The 16,032-nt window shown below is 52.7% G+C and overlaps 5 protein-coding genes across 5 annotated transcripts; 2 read left to right on the forward strand and 3 right to left on the reverse strand.

Moving 5' to 3' along the window:
• Positions 1 to 193: 193 nt before the first annotated feature.
• Positions 194 to 6,289, reverse strand: J4E78_009600 (uncharacterized protein; the record flags this gene model as incomplete). Its single annotated transcript, XM_049370189.1, has 1 exon — positions 194 to 6,289. One exon carries the CDS (start codon positions 6,287 to 6,289, stop codon positions 194 to 196), a length of 6,096 nt encoding a protein of 2,031 aa, XP_049218189.1.
• A 448-nt stretch (positions 6,290 to 6,737) lies between these two features.
• J4E78_009601 (uncharacterized protein) lies at positions 6,738 to 9,150 on the forward strand (the record flags this gene model as incomplete). Its single annotated transcript, XM_049370190.1, has 6 exons — positions 6,738 to 6,763; positions 6,898 to 7,024; positions 7,081 to 7,205; positions 7,252 to 7,532; positions 7,579 to 8,930; positions 8,983 to 9,150. 6 exons carry the CDS (start codon positions 6,738 to 6,740, stop codon positions 9,148 to 9,150), a joined length of 2,079 nt encoding a protein of 692 aa, XP_049218190.1.
• Positions 9,151 to 9,714: 564 nt separating this feature from the next.
• J4E78_009602 (uncharacterized protein) lies at positions 9,715 to 10,344 on the reverse strand (the record flags this gene model as incomplete). Its single annotated transcript, XM_049370191.1, has 4 exons — positions 9,715 to 9,965; positions 10,037 to 10,148; positions 10,211 to 10,227; positions 10,296 to 10,344. 4 exons carry the CDS (start codon positions 10,342 to 10,344, stop codon positions 9,715 to 9,717), a joined length of 429 nt encoding a protein of 142 aa, XP_049218191.1.
• Positions 10,345 to 11,311: 967 nt separating this feature from the next.
• Positions 11,312 to 11,893, forward strand: J4E78_009603 (uncharacterized protein; the record flags this gene model as incomplete). The annotated part of the gene is made up of 1 exon (XM_049370192.1): positions 11,312 to 11,893. The coding sequence occupies one exon, from the start codon at positions 11,312 to 11,314 to the stop codon at positions 11,891 to 11,893; it is 582 nt and encodes a 193-aa protein (XP_049218192.1).
• Positions 11,894 to 11,993: 100 nt separating this feature from the next.
• J4E78_009604 (uncharacterized protein) lies at positions 11,994 to 15,099 on the reverse strand (the record flags this gene model as incomplete). Its single annotated transcript, XM_049370193.1, has 2 exons — positions 11,994 to 13,135; positions 13,191 to 15,099. The coding sequence occupies 2 exons, from the start codon at positions 15,097 to 15,099 to the stop codon at positions 11,994 to 11,996; spliced, it is 3,051 nt and encodes a 1,016-aa protein (XP_049218193.1).
• Positions 15,100 to 16,032: the final 933 nt, after the last annotated feature.

The following is a 16,032-nucleotide window of genomic DNA, read 5'->3' on the forward strand; positions in this document are numbered from 1 at the left end:
GAAAGTGCAGAATATGTAATAAGTGTGATATATATACAGCCCTATATAATGGGTATCTAGAAACAAACATACTCCGACTCCTTCATCGACGATACCTCATAGCAACGCCGTGAGACACACTTATTCTATAGTAGTAGTACACAATCCAGCAAAACCATCCTCTCATGCGCCGTTGACCCAAAACTGTGAACCCCTACTTCTTCTCACCATCAACATCCATCGCGTCCTCATCCTTCTTCCCCGCACCGACATGTATAACATCGCCATCCTCCTTCCTCGACATAACGTGAATAACATCGCCATCATCATCCGCCGCATCATCTCCAGCAGCCGTCTCATTCCTTTTTCCTTCGGGACTAACTCGGTTAGCCGCCAGATTAGGAAAGAGAGGCTTTCCTGCAATAGATACCGATCTACGCAGATTATCGTTCTGGACTTCCTGATGAATCTCTTCCACCTCTTCTTCGTCTAGCTCACTAAGCTCGCTCTCGTCGTCCGCGTCGTCATGGATGGAAGCGGGTGCGCTGCGTTCGGGCTCGTCGTTGTTTATGCTGGCAGATGCGGTTGCTGTGCCGCTTTTGTCGAAGGAAGGGTGTAGATGTTCAGTGGATGTGCCCGGTCCGGGGGCTGGTTGTGCGACGGCTTCGGGTGAGGCGGCTTGTCCGACGATGGAGGGAAGCGCTGCTTCGCTGGGTGGAGGCGATCGGATTGGCATCGATGTTGGCTGCGTAGCTGTACCTGCGATCTTTTGTACACATGCTTCGGCTCGACGTGCGATCTCCCTACGACCCACTGCCTTGGCTCTTGGTTTCGCGGGTTGCTCAGGCTGCGAGGGCATTTGCGGCATTGACGGCGGGTGCTGCGGCTGAAGCTGGTTGGGATGATACATGTTAAATGGCGTACCGGAACTTCCGTCAGCAGGTCCATCAACCTGAACCTGCATCAACGAGGAGATAGGTACAGCACCTGCAGCTGTTGCGGTTATACCGAAAGGCGATGGTCGAGGCGGTGCAGGCTGCAAGGGCTGCTGTGGTTGTTGCTCCGATTGCAACGGCGGTAGCGAAGGCCCAATTGAAGTGTACAACATTGCGTATGCGTCGCCAATCAGGTCGTCGATGAGAAGAGGCTTCATCATGCCGTTGTTCAGACGCTTGAGTTCAATGGCATCACGGAGAACATCCAGCACGGGATGTTGAGTCTCTGGGTTCTGACACCACGCTTCCAACCGAAGAGCCAGCGTGTTGAACTCATCGTGGTTGACAGACTTGAAAGCAGAATCTTCTTGGCCCTCAAGTACGTTGCCAATCTTTCGCAGCATCTTGATGTAGCGCAGACATAAGTCTTGCCACAATTTCTGGTGCTCGAAGAAGTCGGTCTGCTTGCGTCGTACACGCTTAGCAAGCGCCTCAAAGTTAGTCTTGTCTCCAGTGAGATCCAATAGTTCAATAAAGAACTTGGTATACCGTGTAGTGTAGACAAAATGTCGGCCGGGTCGCTCATTCTCAGGTTTCCAAACTTGTACAGCCATGGTCTTGGTAAACATTTGCTGCGTAAGCTCATGTTTAGCCTCATTGGCCGATACTGGATCTCTGCCGTTGTCATAGAGAGTATGGGCCACACGGGATATGATGCGATGGTGCCAACTTGACTTGTCGGCCGCTCGCAATGCTTTTAATACCGCGAGTACGTATCGCTGCCAGTCACCGTTGTTTTCCGGAGCTTTGACGTTCTGCGTGTAGGAAGTGTTCGCGAGGATCTCCGCCCCTTTCTCGTGGTCGATGGCTCCTCGAAGGAAGAGTTTGTGTGTGACGGAAACGAGCTTGTAATGCGGCTCAAGGACTGGCTCGCCGCTGCGCCCCTTCTTTCCTGGCAGTGTTTCAATGGCGCTGATGAATGCGTCCACAACTGACTCCCAGGAAGGACCGCGCGGAAGGGGTAGTGGTGCACCTATTGACTTGGCATATTGCGTCGCACCATCATTTGCTGCCCACATCTTCCAACCACACTTTCCAAGCATGAAGTGGTTCCACCACTTATTCGGATTGCCCTTGATGGCTCTCTTGTAGAGAGTGCTTGCGAATTTCCAAGCAGTGTAGGCATGCAGTGGGGCAAATACGACCTCTTTGTATAGGGATGCGTTCGTTTGTAGGTTGCAGAATCGTTTTTCACTTTCCCGAATCTGGAATGCTTCCATACCAAATGGTTCCCTAGATGAGGCGTACATGCGGTTTCCAAACTCGGTGTACATCTGTGCAATCTTGGTTTGATCGATCGGCGTGATGTTAGCATCGCGGGTAGCGCAGGCTACAGCCATAATGTAGCAATTGATTGCAGCACGCTGGAAATTAACCACCTCGGCACTATTGCTGTTCATCTTGTCTGCGTTCCAAGATACAGCCTCTTCAAGCTGCGTGTCGTTGGCTTGGGCAAGCCGATACCAGGTCTCCCACCGTTCAATGGAGTGCTCCAGGTCCTGCACAAAGAATGCTTGGGCGTAGTTGAGGTCTTCTGTCGGTCCCTGGGTCATACGTTTCTGCGATCGGAATTTGCTCAGCGCGATGTTTCCCATCATATAGTACCAGCCCTTCGATGCAGCCACAGCTTCGTCAGCAGGAATATGTTTGGTGGCGAGCGAACCAACGCCTTTCAGACACCCAAACAGTGCCACTGGATTGACCGGCGATTTGAAGTAAGTGGAAATGACTTTGCGGTTAAAGGTGATGTCCTCGTTCTGTTTGGGCCGACCGAGAGCAGCATGCACCTTCTCGATGGTACCCTTGAGCTCGGTCTTCGGTAGGTCCTTAAGATCGACCTTAGCAGCTTGCGACATTGCGAAAGGTAAGATGCTGAAGGCAGTTTTCTTGTCAAGGACGTCTGGAGTAGTTTGAAAGCTCTGACAGTCCAGAGGCTCGACGAAAAGCTTCAATCCATACATATCGTGGAGTACCTGGCAGAGCTCGGTGGCGTGGCTGGGACCATCAACGATGTCATCCATGCGAAGTAGCTCGTCCTTTGCAAGCCTTAAGAATTGACGGTTGGAAAGGTGACAGAAGCCACGTACACCAGTCGCATGATGTACATGACGGATGAAATCGAACAAATCGTCAGAAGGTGTAGGGAAAGCCTCTGGATCTTGGGACATGCCGTCTTTGAACAGATGGTACTGCAGGATCCAGAGTCGTAGATGTATGTCGTCGAGTCTTGACATCATATTGGCGAACGCCGCATTTGGCTGAGATTCTACTCGAGGCACGGTGATGTGATTGACACGAATCAGATCTCGGAGCATGTCTGCGGCTGATATAATATGTAGCAGTTCTGCGATAGCGGACATGGACGATTGCACATGCTCATATGAGAGGCACGCAAATGGCGCTTCGTCATCTCGGATGATGCGGATTATTTTGACAACCATGTCGTCGATAACCCGATATCGGGTTAGGAGCTTGTGTTGACGGTCTAGTAATGGAAGTTCCTGGAAGTTTGTAGATCTGAGATCTGCCACAAGGGCCTCAATGCTTCTAAGGAAGCATGACAAGACCTTCGAAGGATAATCAATGGCTTCGTATGCGACGCGCAGCCTATTCCAGAGGGAGAGTCGGACATTGACATTCGCAGAATCGAGGAACTTCCGCATTTCCAGAACAGGCGAGGCGCGATCGAGCTGCTGTTCTGAGCCAGTGCTTACAGTAGGTGAGCTGTGTGTATCAACGCTGTCATGTTCCAAGCCGTCCGGCTTCGGAGAGGTACTAGGCTCCTTTGTGTTCGCAAGCTCCAGTATCGGTTCCAGGCTTTCGATGACCGTCACTGGGTCCTGTTCCTCTTGGTCAAAGACTTTGAGGAAGAAGTCCTTCATACTAATGCGCACGAGTTCCTGATCAATAGCGGCGACTGAAAGTTCCGGCATGACGGCGTTGTTCTGTATCTGAATCGTGTGATCGCCGAAAGGCTCAAACATATCTTTCAACTGTGCCATGGCAAATAATACATGTTCCGGCAACACCTCGTCGTTGACACTCATTTGAAAGACTGTCGCCCAGATATGGCGCAAACCTAGATCGTCAATGCCCTGACCTGGTCTGTAGTCCGATCGAAGTTGTAAAGCCTCCCGCGCGAGCAAAGCCCATCTCTCTAGACGGTCACTCTGGAGGATTTGGGTGCTGGCGTCTACTACACTTTGCGGATGCTTGATAAGAGAGTAGACATCGAGATGCAGCTCAAACAGTGCCTCCACTATCTCTATCTGCGCCTTGTCGAAGGCAGAGAGCTCATACGCTTGAGACCGATGCGTAGCATCCAGTATCCGCCGATTGAGGCTGTCGACGCGTTCGGCCATGCGCTCGTATATGAACTCGTCGATACGAACAATGACTTGTACTACGTTTCGCTTGAGATCTTCCGCCCACCTAAACTGTAGGTAGCTTGACTGATCACTCGGTTGAGTTCCTGTCGTGGAGCAGTAACCTGGAGTAAACAGAGATTCAATCCAGCCAAATGCGACTTCTTCAATCGAAAGCCAACCGTTGTTGACAGACCTTGCGAACGCGTTCAAGCCCTGATTTTCCAGCAAAGGTTTATTGGAAGCTTGACTCGAACTTGACTTGGAAAATCCCAGAAACGCATTGAGCCCGTGTTCCCTAGTCGCACCGAGGAGATCGAAAGACTCGGAACTGAGAAGGATTTGTGCAGTTTTGACGTGCCCGCTCCGTAGTCCCGTGAAGAAATCGCAAGCGGCCTTGTCAATGGGATCTGTAGCAGTCGCGTCAGGGAGCGCCATGACCAGCTTACGCAGCTCATCCGGGTCCTTCATTCCCTCAACACCGAGCTTCGCATACATATCCTTGAGGATTTCATAGAGGCATGAATCTGCGTATGTGTACTGTTCGAGTTGTGTATCGAGCTGTTTACTAGCCTCTTGAGCTGCATTGCCAATTGTCGGTTCAAGTATTGACTCTCGACCCCGAATGCGTTTACTGCGTGACCTTCCACCCTCTGCGGTTTCGGGTAGACCAGCAGAATCTGTCGATCGTTTGCGCGACGGGACTGGTGCGGCATTGGAAGGGCCAACAGGTGCAGTCTCTTCATTCCTGACTTCACCGTCGACCTCCTGCTCTTCCATTATGGTATCTTCGCCATCCCTCTCTGGTACGTTCTCCGCTTCGGTCGCTGTAGCGTTGGGTTCTTCGATCTGTGGCGACGGGGTCGGAGCGGGCGCAGGTGCTGGCATCAAGGCTTCCTGTACTGGTGCGGGTGGTTCAGACTCGATGCGCTCAGGAGTCTCGCTCTCGGGTGGTATGCTGAAGACTATGTTGGAACCAGAAGGTACGTTGGGCGTCATGCCCTGTTGCTCCGAGAGGAACTGCCGCACTATGATGTCTCCCACTCCTGCCCAGTCCCACTTGGTCGGAGTCAAGGTCACGCTCTCCGGTGCCACCTTGATGTTGTGTAGATTTTCGGCGAGGGCGACATCGGCTGGGAGGGGCGCAAACGGAAATGGATTCAGGCGCCTCTTCAGCGTCTCGGAAAGCTTCTTGCGCTTGATCGAGGATAGTGGCGCCTGGCTCAGTGAGACATTGTCCTCCAGGCGTCCTACGAGCTCGCGCAATTGTTGTCCGGCAAAACCCTCCTCCAGCCCAGGAAGCCGTAACAGACTCTCCCATTGCTCGTCGTTTCCATCCAAGACTGCCTCCAGACAGTAGCGAGTAAGGCGCTTGCTGCCCAGCATAGCCGCGACAGATGCCGCACGCAGCCAGAGATCCAGATCGGTGTCTTCCTTGTCCAAAGCCTCGGCAAAGTAGTTCAGGGCGCCGCGTGTGTTGTTCCATGCCTCCATCTGCGGTGACACGCCACTGGTAGCGATCCAATGCTGCATCGCCTCGAGCAGAAACTGGCCATGGTTCTTGTATGACAGGTGCAGTATTTGCTGGAGTGTGTTGGGGGCGCTGTCGGCAGCGCCTGTGGACTGGACGGGGCCTGCATCGTAGTCGTCCTCCAATATGGTGTCGAACACCAGGTCTTCGCCAAAGACCTCATGCCGCTGGTATTCCGAGAGGGATTCGGCGTATTTGAAAATCTCTGATTCGAAGAGAGCTTTGTAAGCTGCGGCGGTCTTGTCGAACGAGGGAGGGCCTTCGGAGTGGTATTTGAGTGCGGTTTGGTAGAGTTTCAGCGCCTCTTCGATCTGGATCTCCTGGGTATCGTCGACTTCTTCTTCGGCGGTCTCCTCGGGGAGCTCGACATTGTAGGGATGCCATGTAGAGGCCTTCGACTGCGATATGTGAGCGGGCATGGTTGAGAATGCCGGGGTTGTACTTACCATGATGCGAGATGTGCGTGGTTGTAGGCAGTTGGGAAAGGCCGACAGGCGAATGAGAGACGTTTCACAGCATTGGTGGTACAGACCCTGAGCAGCAGGCAACCATGGAAGGCGCGACGATGGTGTGGACAAAGAAGGTGGGATGCGACTGGGCTGTGGCCTATGACACGTCGTGAGGCCTCGGTGTGACGCGACGCGACAGTGAATGATGGTGCGCAGGGATGCCCCGTCTTGGCAGCTGCGGTCCTCCGCGATGAGCTACCGTGCCTGCCCTCCATACTCAGCAAGGACACCGAAACCCTGACAAACATCCGCCCGGGCTGTGAAGTACATACCAAGCCCCTCCGCCAGCAACCTGCCCCCGCCATAGCATCCTCTTCACCGCCATCGTCCCCCCGCGTTTGCGGCGCCAATTGAAGCCATGGTCACATCGCCAGCTGTTCCCGAGTACGCGCAACCTACTAGCTTTCAATCTACACATGTTTTACATATGCGCCCACCTGCATCCTTGCTGCTATTTTCGAGTCACAACACATCATCATGGCGCATTTCTGCTGTAATCTCTTCTAACACGGCTCTAGAATCTACGAGGACGAGCTACACTCCGCAATCGAAGCGCGCTCAGAATCTCTGCAGACCCTACGAGAGCTGGGCCCGCCAGATCTGGTCCACCTGATAAAGCAGCCCATCAAGAATGCGACAAAACAGGTCCGTAGTACCTTCGACCGCACAGTGGCCGCGAACCCAATTTGACATGTGATTAGATTGGCGTCTACCACCACGTCTCCGGCGTAGACGCTTCCTCGTCTGCCAGCTTGGCAGCCTACATCAACACCCTCACATACTCTGCGCACGATAAGCAAAACAAGGTCGTCTCTGGGCTGTATTGGTAGGGGAATGTCTCCTTGCGGCGCTGGCAATTGCTGACCGAGCAGCTGCTACAATGCCTTCTCACGGCTGGACATGCGCGTGCAGGTCTACATCCCTGGCACTGTGGAGAGCTACTGCATCGATGAGCGCGGCGACAAACGAGTAGCCACCGACGAACTCTGGCTAGAGACCTACCTGTGTAGCGTACTGCGCGCATATTCTTATGCCGACGATGGCTCCGGCGACACGATCAAGAAGATCGTTGGTGTGCGGAGATTCAATCCCATCACAAGTACCGAGAGCGAGCACAAGTTTCTGGATGCAGCAGAGCGCCTGTTCTTCAACGGTATGACATTCGCTTGCATGATGATATCTCCGCTAACGCAATTCAGGCTGGCAATTAGGATCTGATCCCGAGATTCAAGTCCCCAATCTCGTCTCGAACCACTTGACTACGGGTCTTCTCGACTACATTCATACCACCGGTAGATATACTTCAGGCATCAATCTGTTCGAGAAATTGCGGACTCGCGATCCGGAGATCTCTTCCCTACTGGCGCGGGTATACATCGAGGCAGATGAGGAGGTGCAGGCAGTCCAACTGCTACACGAGGCCATCCAAGAATTGCCCATGGATTACTCTCTGCTCGACTGCCAAGCCGAGTTCTGCAACAAGAAGGGCCGCGGCGACCTGGCGCTTGAGATTGCTAAGAGGAGCGTTGTGTCTGCACCTAGTGAGTTTGGCACATGGGCGCGCTTAGCAGAGATATACGTCAGCCTCGAGCAGTGGGACATGGCATTGTTGACTCTCAACTCATGTCCCATGTTCACCTACCAGGATAAGGACGCACCACGGATGCCCGAGCCACAGCGAGTCTTTCTGCCTGTCATGCCAGAAGCCATGTGCGACGAGATTGAAGATTCCAACATCGACGATATGGAGCTTGTGCACCCAACTCTGAGGAAGCTGCACGCTGCGGGTTTCAAGGGTACCTTCCTCAAAGCCTACATTCTGCTGACCGAGATTACAAAGAAGATTGGCTGGGATCAATTACTCAAGATACGAAGCCAAGTCTTCGTCATGGAGGAGGAATACCGCCATGAAAAGACCGCACAGCAACCGCATTCTCGCAGCGCCAGCACAACAGCGCTCCGTTCTCCTTCTCCAAACACACACGCCCAGCAAACAAATGGTGACCATGGCGAAGTCGAGGAACGTTCCTCCGCTGAGATATCCAACACGAACGGCGAATCATCGTCTGCGGCCGCCGAAGCAGTCAACGATCTCGAGAAGCCCATGCACACTGTCGCCTCTGAAGTTGTGAAAGCCGGCAGCGAAGACCCTCACGCACACGACGCCGCGAACAACGGCAACCCCTCGCAACCAAACTACACACACTTCCAGAACAAGCGCCTCTGCGAACGCTGGCTCGACAACCTCTTCATGGTCCTGTACGAGGATCTGCGCGTATACACGATATGGCGAACTGAGATGGCGCAGTACAGGCAGCAACAACTTCTGTACAAGAAGAGCAGTGAGGAGTGGGAGATCCTGGGTGAACTCGCCGAGAGACTGCATCATACAGAGGAGGCAGTGGAAGCATACGAGAACTGCCTGCAAATTAAGTTCTCACCGAAAGCCATGAGAGGCGTCCTGAAGCTGGGCGAGGAGAGGAAACAAGTCAGGGATGTCACAGCCGCGCTGATCAGACTGGTAACTTGGCAGTACCGATGGTACTCTGAGGTAAGTCTACCTCCACCCCTTCAACAGTCTGACGAAACTAACAAACACCCAGTTCTCACCGTCCCTCCTCTACACAATCCGCAAACTCATCGAAGAAGAAGGCGCCGTCAAGATCCGCAGCATCATACAGGGTACCTCGCTACCCCAGCACGTCCTCGATCTCACACACCAGTATGCCGCGCTGTGTGCGGCGTTTAGGAGCAGCGGTAGCGATGGTTAGAAGCCTTCGCCTCTCAAAATCTATGGCTATACCAACAACAGTCTTGACCTCCAGGGACGTACCTGGAAGGACGAGAAGGCGAAGTGGTTGGCTGCAGGATAGCTTTGTGTTAGTGTGCGTGTGTGTGTATGTGTTAATGCATGGGAGCGTTGGTGTTGGAGATGGTGAATGTTAGACCGTTAATTGAGTCCATTGCCCTCTTCATAGTATGGCTTGACAGCTGTGTACTTGCTCTGCGTGTATCACTTCAGTGTCTAGATACTTCGTCGGGGGAAGAGTCGATTGGCAATCATTTATCCTGCTTCACTGAGAATCTCATGACCGCCCACACTCGACATGCCGTTGTCCATGTTCTTGCAACCAATGTATTCATTTTGTATCGTCACAAGCCGGGGGATCGTACCAGGCAGCCGTTGCGCGCCATGTCACGTAACCTCGTTGTCCTCAAGGAGATAGATAGTAGACAGTAGAAGACCCCATGTAAAAGCCCAGGATGAACACCGCTCCATGCTCCCCCATACACCGCTCCATCTTTCTCCTCTCCAAGCCCAAAGTGGATACCGCTTAACGGTAAGACTTCTGGTACCTGGCGCGCGCACCTGGACCGCCGAACTTCTTGGGCTCGCACCGCCTGTTGTCGGCAACGAGCAGTGTGCGGTCGTACTGGATCAGGGCCTGCTTGAGCTGGTTCTTCGAGTGCTCGTCGACGTACTTTTGGTAGTAGGCGATGATGGATTTGGCGATGGCTTGGCGGATGGCGTAGACTTGCGAGGTGTGTCCACCACCGGAGACGCGGACGCGGATGTCGACATCAGCTGCCCATGATGTTAGTATTTTGCCCGTGATCCCTTCGCAGATTCCTCCCTGGGGTTTCGTGTGTGCGTACCGAACTTGTCAACACCGAGGATGAGGATGGGCTCGTAGACCTTGAATCGCAAGATCTCGGGCTGGACGAGGGAAAGAGGCTTTCCGTTAACCTTGACGAGACCCTTTCCGGCCTAGAATTTCATCGTAAGTATGCTGTTCGGTTGCGCGTTCGATCGTGGCATTGCGTGTGTACCTTGCAGTGGGCGACAGCTGTGGGCGGTATTGTTAGCCTTGTTCTTCTTCTTTCTCTGGGATGCCGGGCGGCGGGCTTTGCGTACCAGTCGCGGTCTTCTTCTTGCCGAAGCATTGCACGCTCTGGGAGGCCATGTTGGGCGACTGTGGAATGTGCGTGCGGTTAGTACGGGTGGGCGTGGTCGGTTTGGCTGTCGTCGATGGGTGGAAGTTACCCGACGATGTTGCATGTCGAAATTCAGTGGGCGCACGGACCCGCTATCCCTGTAAGCGATTAGCGTCGCGGCGGGCTAGCGCCGTCGACTCCAGAAGCCACGCATCTTCAACCTCGCCACGAGCATTTTCAGATCCTGATCCAGAGCATCTTCGTGGTGGTGACTTTACCTTCGACGCTACTGCCCTTTTTCCAACGTCATCAGTCTGGCACTCGGTTAAGCCTGCACAACCATTTTGGCAAGGCCCTGCAACGTTGTAGAAGAATAGGTTGTCGCACCTTGATTACAATTCGACAGCTGCGAAAGTAATTGTTGCAAAGCTGTGGTATCGCACCTTTGTCAGAAAGGTCTATTCCACAGATTCAAGCATGTCAAATAGTCTTTTGCGATCCCAAAGAACAGTTCCTGAGAAGTCGTCTCTTCAGCTGTATGCCTTCGGAAGCAATGGAGAAGGCCAACTAGGAACACCAGCAGCGGAGATAGTTAACACTCCAACGCGAGTCCTTCATTTTAAAACCGACATCTGCCTTCTTCCTCTTGATGAGCTAAAACACATCAGAAGTGGCGACAATCACACGCTGTTTCTCACCAAACGTGGCGTGATCTACGGGATTGGTGACAATCGCAAAGGTCAGCTGAGAGATCAGAATTCTCAACTTCGAATCGAATCATTCCATATATTGGCCCTTAATAAAAGCTTCGCCGCCGCTACATGCGAGTCCTCAGCTTACGTCGAGCTCACCTCCAACCTTCCATACAGCGAGGTCAAGATACACGGTTCCAACAGCTGGGGTGAGCTTGGCTCACGCGACGACGGTTTGAGCGTGCTTGAACTTCCAGGCCGCATTGTAGATTTCACCGCGGGAGTCTGGCACTATGTTGCCATAATGCAAGATGGCTCAGTATATGGTTGGGGGAAAGCGCGGCTCGGCCAACTCGGGAACCCGCTGACTGACAACGTCGCAAAACCTTCCAAAATCGAGGGTATACCGTTCAAGCCTAGAAAGGCCGTATGTGGGAAAGACTTCACATACATGGTCAGCGATCCAGCCGAGGGTAAACACCATCTCCTCGGCAAAGACAAGTTCAACATCATCTCGAATATGCCCGAACACGTTAAGAACTGGAAAGACATCGGCGCGACTTGGCACGCCATCTTCGTACTCTTCAACGACGGAACGCTTACGGCGTGGGGTAAGGAGAATATGTGGAAGCTACTACCGCCCAATCTGCCGCTTCTGGATAAGATCGCTGTTGGGTCGGACCACATCCTCGCTGTGACGAAAGAAGGCAAATTGATATCATGGGGTTGGGGTAAACATGGGAACTGTGGCGATCTGTCGAACGTTGGGGTTGATATGAAGAACGATATGGTCAGCGGGTTTTGGAACGAAATCAGCATACCAGGAGAGATCCAGACGATTGGGGCTGGGTATTGTACTAGCTTTGTGGTTACTAAACAAGGTTGAAGATCCGCTAATCTCAAGAGTATCACTATAATGTACGAGTATCAAAGTTGCGGTCATTCCTCCATGTGCAACAGCTTCATCACCCATTACATTCAATGATTCAGAACCCCTCCCTAACCAAACTCCACTCCGCAACCGTCCCCCCAGCTGTAGCATTCTCCGCGAAAAGGTTCCCCCGAATACCTAAATGTGCATACCGTCCGCTCCAAACACTCTGCTCAAGAGTGACATTCGTCTGATTGCCGATGTACGTCTTGATCTCATACGCCGTAACGGGGTCCCAAGGTGCGCTTATCTCGACCTCTCCTGCTGTTACCTTCCTCACATCTTCATCGAGTCCTGAGCCGGGTTTGCTTTCGAATGGGGGTAGAGTGGTATTGGAGAAATAGACTTCGAAGTGTGAAGGTGGCTGGTTACCCCAGTCCATTACGACCTTGTTGATAGGGTAGAACGTTGAATCGCCGAGATCTACGGTCAGGTAGCTGGTGATGTTCGCAAGTTCGGGTTGCCATTTCGTACTTGCGGCACCGTCGATAGCCGCAATAGGAAACTGGCCAGGTTTGTTACCCTGGGATGGTGGGAGCAGAGCTTTGCATTGGAGGATGTTACCGCCGACTGTGAGTATTTCGCCCATTGGTCGGTTGCGCACTACAAGTGGCTCATCGCCAAGTCCGTACGTTGTGTTATCGCGGTTGCTTCGGGTACCAATCGTGACTGGGATGGGTTTGTCAAAGTACGTCGCATTCGCCGATGGTAGAGTATAATTCTCTCGTGGCAGACGTGCCAACGTCGTATGCGTTGAGTTGGAAGTAGCGTTGATACCATGTCCCATCCAGTAGAAGGTACGGTAGTTCAGATATGGGATCTGCGGCGGCAGCGTGGGATCGATGTCCAGCCTATCATAGTAGAGACCAAGACCAAGATATCCGAAAATGCCCACGCGGTTAGTTCCTCCCATGCCGGTCAGAAAAGGGAAAGCAGGGTGTGTTCCTCCGTTTTCGTCGACGTTGTCAATGAGTTGTTCGGAGTATTGGTACCATGGTGCGCGCACGTATGGCGAGGATGAGTAAACGTCGTAGGTAAAGCTCGAGCAGCCAGATGGCGAGACTTCGTTTGCGACGACGGCGAACGAAGAGTATGTCATCGCAGGGCCGTCGAGGGACTGCTTTGCCGCGTAGTAGTCCAGATTGGCTAAGCTGTATGAGTTGGGGTAATGCAGTAGGTCATCGACCAGAACAACGTCTGGATAGAAATTATGATTAGTGACTCAACTGTCGAAGAGGTGGAGATTACTTACCAGCTTGCTTAACCGCTACTGATCCATTCATTCCAGTATACTCAACAATGATGCCAGCATTCTCGTTGATTGGTATTTGCATATTGGATGCCTTGTCTGCCCAGCTAGCATTAGGGCTGCGTCCGAACCAGCTGTTAAACTCGTTCGTCTCAAGGAAATGGCGTTGCATGAGTGCAGTGGTAAAAGCAATGTTGTTGACCTGGTTGGCGTATTCGTCCGGATCCGTAGCATTCCAGAGCTCATATGCGCCGGATGTCTCATTGAAGTCTAGCAACTGGCCAAAGAAATGTGCAATCGCATTCGATATGGGTAAGAGAGTGTCGTTGAAGTATTCTCCATCTCCAGTGATGATCAAGTGATTGTTGAGCGCAAGGCTGATGTCGCCGTTGAGGTGGTACTCGTAATCGAAGCATGCGCCGGTTCCTGTGCAGTTGCCAAAACGCCCGCTTGTCCAAGGATATACAGCTCCTCCAGGCGTAAATCTACCTGTCTGGTTCTTGCTCGATTGATACGCAGTTTCGACGTTACGTTGCGCTTGATCGAAATGCTCTACGCGATACTTGATGACATTCTGAGCGTGTTGCGGATGCGATACTTGGACTCCTGGGGCCATCCATACATCTGCATCCCAGAATATCATACCACCATAGCAGTCTGAGCCCAACCCACAGACGGGAATACTGTAGATGTCCAGCTTTGTATTGTTGTTGGCTGCAGCCACAGCATTGGGTCCGACCATATTCGATAGCAAGTAGAATGGGTTGGTTCGTGCCATGATATGCAATGTTCGTACGTCTGGATCTTCCGGGAGAGATCCGTTCGGTAGGTGGTAATCATCAACCGAGTCCGGTGTTAGTATAGACTCCCACTCTTCAATATGAGATTGCAACAGCTTGTAGTAACCCTCTTCGGCACCGGATTGTGAGGCGTCGCGTGCTACATTCTGCGGATCCGGGAAAGCATCAGTCGATGCAACTCCTATGAACTTGGTGATTTCGGTGGGACGGAAGGCGACAAGTTCGACCGGGAGAGACTGCGCAATGGTTGAGCCATTGCCGCCACTGAAGATGCCGCCGGCTACTTCACTACGAGCAGTAAGATTGACCCAATCGCTGCCACTCAGAGTCGAATATACATAAGCCTTTACGTCGGTGATGTTTCTCGGGCTGACAGCGGACCAGATCGTAGGCGTGTCTTCTTCAAACTTCTTCTCAACGAAGTCTGAGCGAACAGCACAGTCACCGTCAAGAACGTCGTACACCGTCACGTTGAGGTCGCGTGTCGCAGTCAGTCTTAGCCTGACTGCTGCTTTATTGACATAAAGCTTGTGCACAAACATCTGATAGTCCACGTCAACTGTCCCATCTCCGGAACCACCAAGCCGCCAATTGTATCGCCAGCTTGCAATTCCAGCTTTTACATCTAGACTCGATACGAAATCCGATATGTGATCGGGGTTGACTGACGCATTTAGATATTCACCGTTGGCCTCCACAACGATACCACTGGCATGTGGAATGCCAGCAGTAAAGCTCTCCCAACCATACTGATACAACCAAGGGTAGTTCGTTCCGTTTGTTCGTGGCTGGCTATTCCAGAAGCCTGCGATGGTCGAGAAAGCTTGTCGTCTGCTGAACAGCGGCCACCCACTTATAACGTCGCCGTCCACTGGCTCATCCACTTCGAAAAAAGGTCCTGCCGATGCTACATTGATGCCAAAATAGCCATTTGCAAGCGTGAGGCGGGACTGGTAGTGGCCTTGATCGAGGGCATGTGTCGCTATAACCCAGTTCTGGTCATCCCATGTTACGTCCTTGAATTGTTCATGTTCGCTGCTGGTGGAGCAAAGGACTAAGTGGGTTGAAGCTAAAAGCGCAACGGTAGCTCGACGGAGGTTTGTCGATAGCATGTCCTGCTATCGAGAGAAGAGTATGAACGTAATAACGGAGCAGCATCCGACGTGTTTAAGGCACGCCGGCCTTAAAGGTGTCCTAAAACAAGGTACAAAGCCATGCCGATCAAGCATTATTGGCACTAGAGTCTTCCACGGGACGCGACCCGTTCGTCTCTCTTACCTTTTTCTACACCGCTAGGCACAAGCTAGCTGCTGCGATCGCTCGTCATACGCTCCTTTTGCGGGCGCTAGCTGAGTCGCCCAGCATGCTTGTCGGACAGCCTCATAGCTTCGCTCAATGTTCATCAAGCAGCGAGAGAATCTGAGAAGGATGTGGTTGAACAAAGGTTTGATGCGTCGTTGTGGTGCTTGGCAAACGATAAGGACGCGTCGATTTCGAGCACCATAGGCGATTAGAGCCGAAGCTGTCGGGATCGTGCGCATGTGACGTCACGGCTGACATCCCAACGAAGCCCTGGAGACTAAACTTGTCGCCTTGTCGTTCATCGGATGCCAAATAGTGCCGATCGCATCAAATCAGCAATGATCCCAGGAGCTGTTCTATCGCGAGACTTTGGAGTTGGCCGTCAGCTTGCGGTTAGGCCGCCCACTCTGTGAGTGGCTGAGTCGCGCCATCACGAAGCGTAAGCATAGGGCATTCTCAGCTGAATGACAGCTGTCCACACTCCACCCACCATGGCCCGGCGCATCGCGTCAAAGCTCAGAAGACGCGCCAGGAAGACTAAGAAAGAAATCTACCTCCCTCTTGATGCTGCGACGCGTGCAATCCGTGTGCTACACCTTCACCCTGGCGCCGGGGAAGATGACATTCGCGCAGAGCTCCAGGCCTCTTCCATTGACGATGTCCGAGGGCGCTATGTCGCAATTTCGTACACGTGGGGTTCCGAAGGCGTCGCTCGCCAGGTTCTGATAACGTGCAACGGGAAA

The sequence above is a fragment of the Alternaria triticimaculans genome (assembly GCF_023758025.1).
Source record: "Alternaria triticimaculans strain BMP 0046 chromosome Unknown scaffold_21, whole genome shotgun sequence".
In the NCBI taxonomy this organism is placed as follows: Eukaryota; Fungi; Ascomycota; class Dothideomycetes; order Pleosporales; family Pleosporaceae; genus Alternaria; species Alternaria triticimaculans.